Source organism: Lipotes vexillifer, unplaced genomic scaffold, assembly GCF_000442215.2.
Source record: "Lipotes vexillifer unplaced genomic scaffold, Lipotes_vexillifer_v1.1 scaffold470, whole genome shotgun sequence".
Taxonomy (NCBI): Eukaryota; Metazoa; Chordata; class Mammalia; order Artiodactyla; family Lipotidae; genus Lipotes; species Lipotes vexillifer.
Window position 1 is genome coordinate 105414 of NW_006799533.1, and position 13843 is coordinate 119256.

Here is a 13843-nt window from a genome sequence, read left to right on the forward strand (position 1 = left end):
GGAGGGGAGGGGAGGGGAGGGGAGGGGCGGGGGGAGGCGGGTGGTGGGAACGCGCTGAAAATCCGGAAGCCTGGTTCTGATTTTCTTTCGCCCTGGTCTTTGCTGCCTTCTGGTTCTCTCCTAGGCGCATTGGAGCTAGGAGCTCAGTGCAGCGACGAACCGCGTAGACCTGAGGCTGTCCGGGCGGCCCCCAGCCGCCTGCCTATTTTCTCCCTCCCCAGAATTCTTGTCTAGTCATGACGCGATTCTGGGTCTGCGTGGCCGGCGCTGGCTTCTTTCTTGCGTTTCTGGTTTTCCATTCTCGATTTTGTGCCTCTCGGGTGAGTTGGATAGTGAGGAAATGGCTGTCGGGTGTGGATAGCACTGTGGGGAGACGGTCTTGGGATGGAGGTGGCGCAGGTTCTCTTACTAGTTCATCTCAGAACCTGCACCTGGGGCCGAACCGCCGACGCGTTGCCTGTTTCTTAGCGTTAAAACGTGTGTAATATGGTACATCGCCATTTTCCTTATTTTCTCTTTCCCAGCTCCCGTTACCTCTTCACTTTGCTTTTAAAATTTCCTGGAGACCTGAGGAAGCCCTTTACCGGCTGGATGTGGATTGGCCTAAGTATTCAGAATACTTTACTGGAGCAACATTTTGTGTTGCAGTTGACTCCCTCAACGGATTGGTTTACGTAGCCCAAGTAAGTAAAATTGGGATTTTTTTTTTTTAGATTATGGATACAAAGAAAACGGTTTTCCCGTCTCACCGAACTCAGTAACTGTGTACGTTTATATTACGCCAATTGTGGAATTCGTTTTTTGAGTTAAACTTAATACTTTGGTTTTGAACGCGATAGAGATTAATATTGTAAGGTTTTGTAGACGGTTTTTTAAACGTTCCTAAATTCCTCGGTTAACCTGTAATTTTTGTTTCTCTCTGCCAAAATAAAGATTGCTTCCTTAAAAGTGATCCTATCTAAGCCGTTATTTTTGTATACCTTCAGAGAGGGGATAACATCCCAAAGGTATTAGTGTTCACAGAGGATGGATATTTCCTACGAGCCTGGAATTATACAGTTGACACACCTCATGGTATATTTGCAGCCAGTACACCACATGAACAATCCGTCTGGATCACGGATGTAGGAAGTGGTATGTTTAGTAATACCTATTAAATTATCTTGCTAGAAATCACATCTTTGCCCATGTTCTTGCTTGTCCATTTTAAAATCAGAGTGGCCGAATCTAATTGTAATTCCTTTAATGATTCGTGAAATCTCTTGTTTCTAAATCTTTATATTGTATTTCTGTAGAATCAAGACATTTAACAAGGAGACTATAATTATTATGATCTTTCCTTTAAGTTGTCACAGGGCTTTTGCCTTTTAAAATATCAGTTGCTCTTCCTAGAGTAGATAATTCTAAATTTCTTCTGTGAAGCAGAATAAAATGGCGATCTCTAAAAGCTAATGAATGGAGTCCTTGCCTTTAGTTTTCTTTTACCACTTCTCTTTCAAAAGAAATTATGCTGATAACAGAAGTTATAATAGGCTAAATGCCTAATAGTTTTAAACAGATCTCATGTGACAGTATAATGAAAAAATCTTTGACTTCAATTCTTGCTATTGAACCATATGCTTTAAAAAGTGAAAAAAAATTATTCCAGGTGAAACAAAAGAGAGTGAGATTATGCTGAGAAACTAGAACTGCTTTCTTGCCCAGAGTAGAGGATCTGCACAAACTGCTGGTAATGTTTCTGAAATCCCACTGACCTCAGCATGTCTGAAACCTTCCTTCTGTCGGATATTTTTAGTAGAATGTGCTGCAAAACAAAGTAAGCACAGTTGAACTTAAAACTGTGAGATAAGTTTTCAGAGATAAGTGCTTGTGCTTGTGGCTTAAGACAAGATGGTATAAGAGATAACCTGGTAACGTCTTAGGATCTCCGGAAGGAAAGAGATCTTAAAATATTTCTAGTCTTGTCCCAGTTATGTTCATGGCTTGAAGGTCCTTCTGTTTCCCCATTTCTGGCTAATTCAGATACCGTTTTGGAATTAAAGAGGTCTCAGTTTTTGTAAGAAGTGCCCTTACCACATCTGTTCTCAGAACCCAAAAGATTTCTGACCCTCAGCCCCGTGACCCATTTATTTAAAGCTGTATTTTGGATGGTGAGATTTTGGTTAACCCCCCAAAATCTAAGTTATCTCTGAGTTCATTGTTAGACTGTATGAAATTTGATTATTTTCCCTTTTTTTTTTTTTTTCTTTTCGGGATTCACTGTTAAAAGTTTTTAATTCGTTCCATTCATGTGATCCTTTTCTATAAAAGACTTCGCTGGTTCCCAGAAATAAAAAGAACGCACATGATCTCTTCATTCTTTCCATTATAGGTTGTTTTTCCACAACCTATTCTATTTTTCTATTCCTTCCTATATTTCGAAGAGTTAGTTCTCTTCGGTAAAAACATGGCTGCATGTCATAGCCATTAAAGAACAATTATTTACTGGTATTCTATTTCTTTTCCAATTCCTTAGAGACTTTGTAGTTTGCTTTCTTTAATGTTGTGTTCTCTTATTGCTACAGACTTTGGCTCAAGTCTCCAAAGCAAGTATAATAATACAATTGTCAAGATAGGAGTGTAATGCAAGCTGATTCACTTTATTTCCAGAGAGCCCATTGTTTCCAATTTATCATTTGAATGCCTACCAGTTAGTTGGTCTTGGTGTGCCTTCAAGTTGGTTTCTGTTAACTGCTTTATAGTTTTTCCCTATTTGTTAATATTCCACTTTATACTTTTGCTTATAAGATCATTTTAACTCAAAGAAGTTTCAGTGTGAGAAGATAAGATACTAGTGATTTGGAAAGATTTATTCCTTTCTTAGGAAAGAAAAGCTAATGGGTTGAATTTTGTATTTGTTGCCACTAGGAGAAAATGTAGCTTAAAAATGTCAGTATTGTTATAAACCAGTGTTACCGCAATTAAAAAAAAACTTAAAAAAATTACCACAAGAATAGATATAAATGACTTTTATAAACAAATAAACAGAAGTTTGTATTATAAAGAACTTTTTCAGTCACCCACTGAAATTGGAGATCTGCCCGTGAATGACTGGAATAACAGTTTTCAAATATAAGTTGTTCGTTTTCCAGATCCTTCTTAATTTTCTTATACAAGTAATGCTTATTCAAGGTCATAAGATTAAAAAAAGAAAATGGTGTACCAGTACTTTTACATCATGAGCCTTCTGTTTAAGGAGTCAGTTTTTTTTTTTTTTTCAGTTTTCTTTATTTGGATTTAGAATCTTTGGAGTACCTGAGGTTTTAATTCATGAACAGATTTGGCTATAACTAATGAAGCTCTATTGCTTGTCAAATATAACATTTAATTATCTGAGCCTTTTAACTTTTTATTGCTATTTAATTCTGTTAAATTTTTGCTCTCAGCTTACTTGAAAAATGTGAATGTTTGTACTATGGTTATATATTTGAAATGTGCATGTCTATCTTTATAGGACTCTACGGTCATACTATTAAAAAATACAATTCCTTTGGTGATCTTGTTCAAGTTTTGGGTACCCCAGGCAAAAAAGGCACTGGTTTAAATCCCCTGCAGTTTGATAACCCTGCAGAATTATATGTAGAAGACACAGGGGATATTTACATTGTGGATGGAGATGGAGGATTGAATAACAGGTTGATCAAATTGTCCCAAGGTATGTGGCTTAGTTTTGTATGGTATTATTGCAGTACTTTAAAACTGAAGGAACTTTTTGGCCAATCCAATATAAGAATGTTACTTCATAAGTTGGGTTTAATTTGTCTGGTACTCAGTATAACTTCAGTCTTTGCCTCTATCTTCACATTCCCTTCTTCTCTGTATGTCTCTGTCTCGAATCTCCTCTCCTTTCTCTTATAAGGGCACTAGCCATTGGATTCAGGGTCTGCTCTATATCCAGAATCTCCTCATCTCAATATCCCTAACTTATTGGAAATAGGGCCTTTGCAGATACAATTAAGGTCACATTCACGGCTCTGGAGCTTGAGACTTGGATATATCTTTTTCTGATGGGGCTGGGGCGAGGGACACCTTCAACTCAGTACAGGGGAATTAAATAAGACAGCCTGTAGAAACGTAATTTTTAAGCTCAGAGGAATGGTAATACCAAATAACAGGTTGGTTATAAGGGGAGCCAGTTTCAGGACAAGGTTGACATGAACCCTAAGCAGCGGTTTTGAGTTATGAAAAATTCAGGTGGAAACAGTCATTAAAGAAGCCGATTTAAAAAAAAAAAAAAAGATTAATTGCTTGAAACAGGGAAAGAATTTTTTTAAGCATACAAGTTAGTCAAATGGATGTATAAACAGAAAGCCAGGAAAGCATAATCAGCTGGGGGTATAACTGAATAGTTTGTAACTTATGACATAAAATATAACATGTAAATGCATAAGGTATTCTGTATGTTGTTCTGACCATATATGTGTATCATTTATAGATTTCATGATCCTTTGGCTGCATGGAGAAAATGGGACAGGGCCTGCTAAGTTCAGCATTCCTCACAGTGTTACAGTTGATTCTGATGGTCGGGTAAATATACAGCGTCACTGTGGACTGTCTGAATATATGGGGGTGGTGCAGAGCATGGATATATGGGCACACGGGAGTGTCTAGACATTTGGATACATGTGTATGTTAGTGGATGTGTGTATCTGGGTATGTCTGGGTAATTATTCTGGGTCTATCCACATACTCTTATAAATGTTTGGGTCCTATAATGAAGTTCCCCAAATATTTAGAAATGAGCAAAATAGATCACCTCTGTCACTTAAAGGATAGAAGAAGCAAATAATGGAACAGGACATAAGTGAAGTTACCTGAAAAAAGAAGAGTTGTGTTGAGAACGTGTTGATCAAAAGGGAGATGGAAGAGGTTAATCTCGGAAGCTTGAAAAAAGGAGTGACCAGGCACACTCTAGTTCTCCAAGTGACCTAACTCCACTCTGAGGAACAGAAAGCTTTAACCAACAAATTTCAATTTCTTTTGTTGCCACCTCCGTCTGTCTGCTGCCATCTCTTTTGCTTTTACACACCTTTAAGCATACATGTTGTCTCTTTTGGGGAGTCACCTTCCTGTAACCAAACCCACCCAAAATGTTTTATATTAGTTTCTCCACCTGTTTTCCTGTAGTAGCCCTTACTCCCCCATTATAGTAACTATCACACTGTAAGATGATGGTTAAATTGTCTCCCCTAATAAGAGTGTAGGCAGTATGAGGGCTGGAACTGCATCCCTTCTGCTTTCTATGTTAGTGCCTAGCACATAGGAGTCATCTTACATCTTTGTTAAATGACTGAATGCCTTGGTGCGCAGTGGATGCATCAGACTATCTTGGCTTCACGCCATTAGAAATTTAGTTCATTTCCACTTCTGATTCTGTGCTCAGCAAGCAACCTTCTGATTATGACTTGGCTTCCTATGTTAACAGAGAGAGAATGTTTTGATCATAAAGTCTTCAAGTATTTCCCGTTGTAGATAGGAAGATAACTGAACATAGGAACTTCGTCTGTAAATTGGGAACTGGAAAATTGGAATTCTGGTTTTGCACATTACCCTCCTGAACCTGATTAGCCACTCCCCTCATGGGATAAGAACAAGGTCAAGTTTCTGAGTCGGCAAGACCTAGACCCAGGTCAGTTCACCATGGTGAGGAATGTCCTTGGAGGTTATTTGATGGGGATCCTCTAGCATCACCAAGTGATGAAAACCGGGCGTGTTCATTTCTGGACCCTTGTGTTTTTATAACAACAGCAGCAATACTGTTGTGGGGTTTAACATGATTAACTCATTTAATCATCGCCTCAATCCTATGTGAAAAGTTTATTAGTTCCAGAGTTAGACTTGTTGTTTCTTAAACCAGGTTTCTCGTAATAAAAATCTGTTGAGTAGGAAAGATAATGCTAACAACCTATAGTGTCATTCAGTCCAAGGGTCTGAACTGTATTTCCTCCTTGGCAACTTATCTAAGACAGTAATCCCAAAATCCTTAAGGAAACTCCTCTTTAGTAAAGAATCACAGATCAGGAAAAGATCTAAGAAACAACCTTACTTAGGGATCAATATCCTTTCTAAAGTGATACACTGAGTCTTTATTTGTTTCTGACTAGAGATGTATTCAGTGGCTACCAAAACTCACACACTGACAAAGACTTAGTCAGGGTTACTCTGAAGAAATAGTCCTGAATCCACAAATCCAAGAACTCCAGGGATCCTCAAAAGGGGGAGGTAGAGGTCAGCATGTTTGGCCCATCCTGTACATATGCTGCAGGTTGCATACATCAAATACAGTACACGAAATGTCATTTAGGTCCAATCTGCCTTCCTGTTTATAACAACAGTTTCCTTAAGAACTCATGACAGCCTATAGCAAACCTAAATTAAACCTACTGTTAGCCCATTATCATGCTTTATATGTCACTAAAGTCTCCCAAGCTTCCTCTTTAGTTTGGCACTTCGGTTTGGAACTTTGGACATACCCTGGTAAATAGCAGGTAGAGGTTTAATGATGCCATACGAGTGAACAGCTGGCTTCCCACTGGCCTGGGGTCCTAAAGAGCAGGGCTGCTTTTGTCTTGTTAGCTGGCCCAGGAACCAACAAGTCAGCAGGACTCAGTGACAGCGGTTAGAGGAGGGAATGAATGAATGCTGTCACTTCTCGGTGTCTCCCCATCCTCTGCATTATAGTGGAGTACTCCAGCTTTTTAGTTAGCCAGATGTTTAGTGTAGTAGAGCATTCTAGGCTTCGGGTTAAGACAGATGGCCATACATGGCTCTCTTGCTTATTGTAAACTCTGCTTAAAACAAAGTATTTAACTTTTCTGCATTTGAATTTCTTATCTGAAAATGGGGTTTTTAATATTCTCTTCTGTGAGGTGCTCTGAGTCCTCAATGGGAGTTTATGAAACTAATGAAAATAAACATTCATTCTCTCCCCCTCTCCTTTTTCCTTTCTTTGGGTTCCCAGGTGTGGGTGGCAGACCGAGGCAATAAAAGAATTCAGGTGTTTGATAAAGACACGGGGGAGTGGCTAGGAGCTTGGAATAATTGTTTCTCCGAGGAGGGACCTTCTGCAGTCAGGTAATCGTTTCTTTTTGTTTTAAAATGCTTGTTTGATTTGGTTTACGTTAAGTGTCTCTGAAGAGCTGTAGCTGAAAGTTTAAAACATTTGCTGTTAATTTTAATCAGGGAAAAAGGAGAAGGAAAGAAGTTTTCGGAGAACATGTAAATCGTATTTCAAGTCCCAGGCAGCGCGAATGCGGCTAAACTCCCAGCACACTGTGGAATCCAAGTATCAGAGATAATAAAGCCTGGACTGTCCTACATCCTCTGCCCTCGAGATGCAGTTTATTTTTAAACAGAGAATGAAAATAAAAATCTTGAGTCTATAGTTTCAGACCCAGCCTGACACCGATTCTCCATTAGTTTCATCTCTGTGTAATATTCCAGTATTGTTAATTTTAAAAACATAAACTAATCTCTGGTTGAGTCTGTCATCACAAATCTCTTGTTCCCTGCGAAGCAGAATCAGATCAATTCTCAAGCCCCCTTAAAAGAACCCTTCAGCAAGCAGGTCCTTACTGTTGTGTAGCACTGTAGGGGATACACATGTCGAAAAAATAAACATTTATGTTAACTTTGCCCCGGTTGATTATGTGACGTGTCTTCCTCCTTAGATTTACTCCCGACGGGAAGCACTTGATCGTAGCCCAGCTGAATCTGAGCCGGCTCTTACTCGTGGCGGCGCCCCCGGTAGGAAGCGTTGGCAACTGTTCGGTGATCAGCACGATCCAGCTGGCGGATCAGGTCTCACCTCATCTCTTAGATGTCAGTGGGAAGACTGGAGCCATCTATGTAGCAGAAATTGGAGCAGAACAAGTACAAAAATATGTCCCTGTGAATAGCTGCTTCTCTTCATTTGGTTCGTAACTGTTTCTTTCCCTGAAGGTCTTTCAAGTGGAAATTCAGATTCTCAGCTTTGGGGCATTCTTGTGACTTCATTTCACACATGAGTGCCTAAGGATACTTTAATGAAAGAAACGTAACTCTAATGAGAAATGGGATGGGAAAGCGGGACTAAGGTGGTAACCCAGTAATTTGCCCTATAGACTCATTCTCGCTGGGGGTGGGGGGGAACACAGGAATAAAAATGGGTTTGCAGGATAATTTATTGAATTTCACATAAACAACACAAACCTTCACTTTATTCACTTAGTAAAAAATGAACTGCTTGAGAGATGGGGTCAGATGGGGTCTTGATTAACGAGAATCCACAGAGTGCCAGGTCCCGAAGATTCGGGAATGAGCAGGCAGGGTTGTCTGTGCCTTTGAGTAGCTTATAGTCCACAAAGCACGGCAGCAGCAGCGCACCAGGGAAGTAGGACTTTCAGAAGGAGGGGTGTTTTGTCTGAATCACGGAGACTTTGCAGGGGAGTCCGTTGGAGTTCCTCAAGCTCCGTTTGAAAAGCAGGAGGAGAGAACGACGTCCAGGTACAGACGTTAAGAAAAGTGCACGCTTCCTGTGAACTTTGGTAGACTTTATTTTACAGGCCCAGCTTGGCTTTGGTCCTTTAGTTGTAGGATACGTAGTTTCATCCTTTAAGTGTAGGAATAAAATGGCTAGCGTTAAGCATTTTACTGAAAGGGGTTTTTACAGATAACTGGAATGGTTTTTAAAGGTAGCATTAAAAATAGTTCCTCTCAGTACCGCCACCTTCCTTCCTTCCTTCCTTCCTTCCTTCCTTCCTTCCTTCCTTCCATCCTTCCATCCTTCCATCCATCCATGCATCTCTTTTTTACATGAACTCTGTCCATTTCTAACATTTGTCTACCTCAGGGAAGTTTTAGAATTATTTATGGGAGAATGTGTGCCAAACACTTGGAGCTATTAAAATGAAGAATTTCCTACCTTTCTATGTTTCTTTTTTACCCCTTTGAATATTGGCCTCCCAGTTAAGACCATTTGTCCAGTTTGTTCTAGTTCATTCTAGGTTGGGAAGGAACCTTTGCCATATTACAGTCTTTCAGATCATTCTTCGCCTTTTCTCGCATCAGCCTCCATCTTTATCTCTGTGTTTCACTGTAAATTGTATGGCAAGTGAGAAATCTTGAGCTGACTGTCCTCATTACCTGTTACGACTGGAGTCTGCTTTCCAGACCTCGAGGAACTTACACTTTTGCCATATCTTGATGCAGTTAGGAAGGTAAATCTACCAACAGGAAACCCTCTCCTGTGTTCCAAGGCCATTGATGTGTGTTTGTGCCACTGGTCAAGCTGTGTGATATAAGTGAGCTGCCTTAGTTTTCTCTTCAGTGAAATGGGAACATCATTGCCTTTCCTCCTTCAGGAAGGCTGTGAGGATCAGATGTGCAATAGGTACAGATGTGCCCTTTGAAATCTGTAGCTCCAAGTACATTAAAGTCATCTTATTAGCAAGGGTCCTACTAAATGTGCTATTTACCTGATACCAGCTATCAGTTTTGCCTTAATTTTGCATTTATTGCTTTTTTTCAAAGCGTATCCTCGCAAATTTTATGCAGTTTAGCCAAATCAACTTGGATGAAAGGAAATAATTTGAGGTTTTGTTTCCAAGCCAGGACAAGAAGTGCACATGTCTCTTTGAAAGAATATAGGTTAGATTTTGTCATTTCAAAAATGTTGTATTTAACTTTGTTTTATACCAGATTTTTATAAAACTTGCCGAAAGTATTGTTTCCATACTTGTGTTTATTAGCATACTTGTAATCATGGTATCTCACTTTTTTCCTTTGGATTAATTGGTTAAATTAATGGAATGAGAAGTGTGTTGTATTTTCTATTAAAAAATAAAAGTTTTGGAAAGAATACAATATTGTTTGATTTTCCAATTAAAGCTTGATTTTATTGTTATAAAAGCAGTCTATAATTTCTTATTGTATTGAAGGATTTCAGCAATCATGAAATCACAGGTTGAGAGTATATCCTCTTCTTTCACAGTTGGAGGGCTGAAGTGTGTAAATATTGCTAGAGGTTGCTTAGAAGACTTAATGTGGCTTTTTTTGGGGGGGGGCTCCGTTGGGTCTTCGTTGCTGTGCACAGGCTTTCTCTAGTTGCGGCAAGCGGGGGCTACTCGGACCCCTCTCTGCGGTGGCCTCTCTTGCTGCGGAGCACGGGCTCTAGGCGCACAGGCCTCTCAGCAGCTGTGGTGTGTGGGCTCTAGAGCGCAGGCTCAGCAGTTGTGGCGCACGGGCTTAGTTGCTCCGCTGCATGTGGGATCTTCCCGGACCAGGGCTCGAACCCGTGTTCCCTGTTTCGGCAGGCGGATTCCCAACCACTGTGCCACCAGGGAAGCCACCTTAATGTGGCGTTTAAAATGGTGGGTGGGTACAAATGATAGTAATAACTAGCTAACTATATTTTTGCATTAGAAATGGAGTCTCTTTACACTTCTACTTTCTAGATTTATTCTGGGGGGAAAGGGGTAGGGTGCTCTAAGTTAGAAAACCAAAGGCTATATAGGTATCTTTCTTAACCTCCACTACAACATTGGGTCTTTAAAATGGGACATTAGGCCATCAAAGAAACCATGTATGCAGTGTGACGATAAGCGAAGGAGACCTCTGTGCTTTGTGCTCACGTCATATAACAGATTAAAAGACAGCTTCAAGCAATGTGGCTGTTAAGCTAAAAGCAATCAAGGCCTAACTTTTGTTTTGCCTTCGTTGGTTTTAAAACATTGGATTTTAAAGCAGGATAGATTGGATAGCCAACATTGGAACGGAACTCTTTTTGACTTACTTCACTCTGTATGACAGCCTCGAGGACCGTCCAAGGTCAGAAATAAAGACGCAGACATAGAGGTTGGACTTGAGGACACGGGGAGGGGGAAGGGTAAGCTGGGACGAAGTGAGAGAGTGACATGGACATATATACACTACCAAATGTAAAATAGATAGCTAGTGGGAAGCAGCCACATAGCACAGGGAGATCAGCTCGGTGCTTTGTGACCACCTAGAGGGGTGGGATAGGGAGGGTGGGAGGGAGACGCAAGAGGGAGGGGATATGGGGATATATGTATACATATAGCTGATTCACTTTGTTATAAAGCAGAAACTAACACACCACTGTAAAGCAATTCTACTCCATAAAGATGTAAAAATAAGTGAATAAATAAAACTGGAAACTCAGATTTTTGCTCCTCAGACACACCAAAGTAAATCACAATCAATGAAGTCTTTTTTTAAAAGTCAGAATAAATCACATGTATTTATACAACAAAAATGTACGAAACAACAAATGTATGAAGACAATGAGGCAAACGTCTTCTGCCCTAGCAGTTCACTATCTAGGTGGGAAAACAAGCCACACAAACCCCCCTTACTTTTCAGGCTCTTTCTGGAAGTGCCCTTTGGTACTTGTGTTACATTCATGATACAAAAGAGGGCAGCAGAGTCCAGATTATGGTAAGTGTTTCTTGGAATCAGATGTGGACATCTGTTGACTTTCTTTATACTTTGCTTACATCTGAGGCTATAGTGTTAACCACACTTAATTTTTCTTCTTTTTCTTCAATTTGCTTAGATCTTGAGGAAATTGGTTTATAGGTGACATATTTTCCAAGGGTTGTTGGAACTTTCTACTGTTTTCATTGGACATTGCCATGTTTAAGAAGAAAAAAAGGTAAAATCTTTTCAGTAGTTCAAACTGACAGCCAGAAGTGAATAACCCTTTTTAACCATTTAAAACTGTAACCTGAAAGGTGTATTTAGTGCAATAGAAAATGTATTTGTGTTAGCAGGGAATTACTCCTTTTCTCCCTACTAGCTTTTTGTTGTTTTAACAATTTTGCTCTGTGGCTGCTGACTCTTTTACAGATGAGCAAAATGGATTATTTACAAAGAGACCAAGTCATTTCTCTACCACGCACTTACCCATAGAATCCCTGAGTTTATTAAGTAAGTTAATCCTCTGAACATTTAATGACATGTAGATACTCTTCGTATGTAAGAACTGAGTGGAATTTGAACAATGAAAAACAGCACTCTGAAACTTTTGTTTCTTCCATTGTAAACAATGAAATGATATTGTCATGATTTAATTCTGCTTCAATGCAATTTGTAAGGAAAAGACACCTTGTCATTCATGAAACAAGCATGCTTTGAAGTGAGCATGTTTTAGGTAGGTTGAGTCTTTTGAATAAAATCTTTTAAAAGGTAGATCAAATTGTGTCACAACAGGTTCATATCCTAAACTTGCTTCTCAGTTTTCAGCCACTTCATTCTCAGAAAGAAAATGTTAGTAGCATGGTGCATATCTCATATTTATTCTTTACCAGAATTGATTACTATAATGTGTTATGCAAATTTTTTTCCCATAGGACTTTTACGTATTACAAATGGTCACAATCACCAAATTTTTATAACATTTTTCTTCATAGTATATGTACAGGAATATTTTAATGTTTTGATATTTACTGTGTTTAAATACTAATTTTTACTTAACTAAAGGGATTTAGGAACTAATTATGTATACATTTGTTTTTAATCAACAGTAATTTTAAAAATGTATCGTTTTTTTCTTTGTGGGGTGTGTGTGTGTGTGTGTGTGTGTTTAAGTGTGTGTGTAAAGGGCATTATGCCCAAATAGTTCAGAACAACTGTATCAAAAGAATTAACTGCAACTTACCATGGCTAAATGTAAATTATATACGGGATATGGGGATATATGTATACATATAGCTGATTCACTTTGTTATAAAGCAGAAACTAACACACCACTGTAAAGCAATTCTACTCCATAAAGATGTAAAAATAAGTGAATAAATAAAACTGGAAACTCAGATTTTTGCTCCTCAGACACACCAAAGTAAATCACAATCAATGAAGTCTTTTTTTAAAAGTCAGAATAAATCACATGTATTTATACAACAAAAATGTACGAAACAACAAATGTATGAAGACAATGAGGCAAACGTCTTCTGCCCTAGCAGTTCACTATCTAGGTGGGAAAACAAGCCACACAAACCCCCCTTACTTTTCAGGCTCTTTCTGGAAGTGCCCTTTGGTACTTGTGTTACATTCATGATACAAAAGAGGGCAGCAGAGTCCAGATTATGGTAAGTGTTTCTTGGAATCAGATGTGGACATCTGTTGACTTTCTTTATACTTTGCTTACATCTGAGGCTATAGTGTTAACCACACTTAATTTTTCTTCTTTTTCTTCAATTTGCTTAGATCTTGAGGAAATTGGTTTATAGGTGACATATTTTCCAAGGGTTGTTGGAACTTTCTACTGTTTTCATTGGACATTGCCATGTTTAAGAAGAAAAAAAGGTAAAATCTTTTCAGTAGTTCAAACTGACAGCCAGAAGTGAATAACCCTTTTTAACCATTTAAAACTGTAACCTGAAAGGTGTATTTAGTGCAATAGAAAATGTATTTGTGTTAGCAGGGAATTACTCCTTTTCTCCCTACTAGCTTTTTGTTGTTTTAACAATTTTGCTCTGTGGCTGCTGACTCTTTTACAGATGAGCAAAATGGATTATTTACAAAGAGACCAAGTCATTTCTCTACCACGCACTTACCCATAGAATCCCTGAGTTTATTAAGTAAGTTAATCCTCTGAACATTTAATGACATGTAGATACTCTTCGTATGTAAGAACTGAGTGGAATTTGAACAATGAAAAACAGCACTCTGAAACTTTTGTTTCTTCCATTGTAAACAATGAAATGATATTGTCATGATTTAATTCTGCTTCAATGCAATTTGTAAGGAAAAGACACCTTGTCATTCATGAAACAAGCATGCTTTGAAGTGAGCATGTTTTAGG

At 38.9% G+C, this 13843-nt stretch overlaps 1 protein-coding gene across 2 annotated transcripts; it reads left to right on the plus strand.

The window, feature by feature from the left end:
* Nucleotides 1–236: 236 nt before the first annotated feature.
* Nucleotides 237–8008, plus strand: NHLRC3 (NHL repeat containing 3). Of its 2 annotated transcripts, XM_007471666.1 has the most exons (7): nt 237–320; nt 525–683; nt 987–1134; nt 3494–3694; nt 4475–4566; nt 7001–7113; nt 7710–8008. In XM_007471666.1, the coding sequence occupies exons 1-7, from the start codon at nt 237–239 to the stop codon at nt 7960–7962; spliced, it is 1050 nt and encodes a 349-aa protein (XP_007471728.1). In that variant the 3' UTR covers nt 7963–8008. The 2 variants fall into 2 exon arrangements, with proteins under 2 accessions (XP_007471728.1, XP_007471729.1); XM_007471667.1 differs by lacking the exon at nt 3494–3694.
* The last annotated feature ends 5835 nt before the right edge of the window (nt 8009–13843 follow it).

Coding starts and splice junctions, on each gene's coding strand:
- NHLRC3 (XM_007471666.1), top strand. CDS start 237: ATGACGCGATTCTGGGTCTGCGTGGCCGGCGCTGGCTTCTTTCTTGCG. Junction 684..986: donor GATTGGTTTACGTAGCCCAA/GTAAGTAAAATT, acceptor GTATACCTTCAG/AGAGGGGATAACATCCCAAA. Junction 4,567..7,000: donor CAGTTGATTCTGATGGTCGG/GTAAATATACAG, acceptor TTGGGTTCCCAG/GTGTGGGTGGCAGACCGAGG.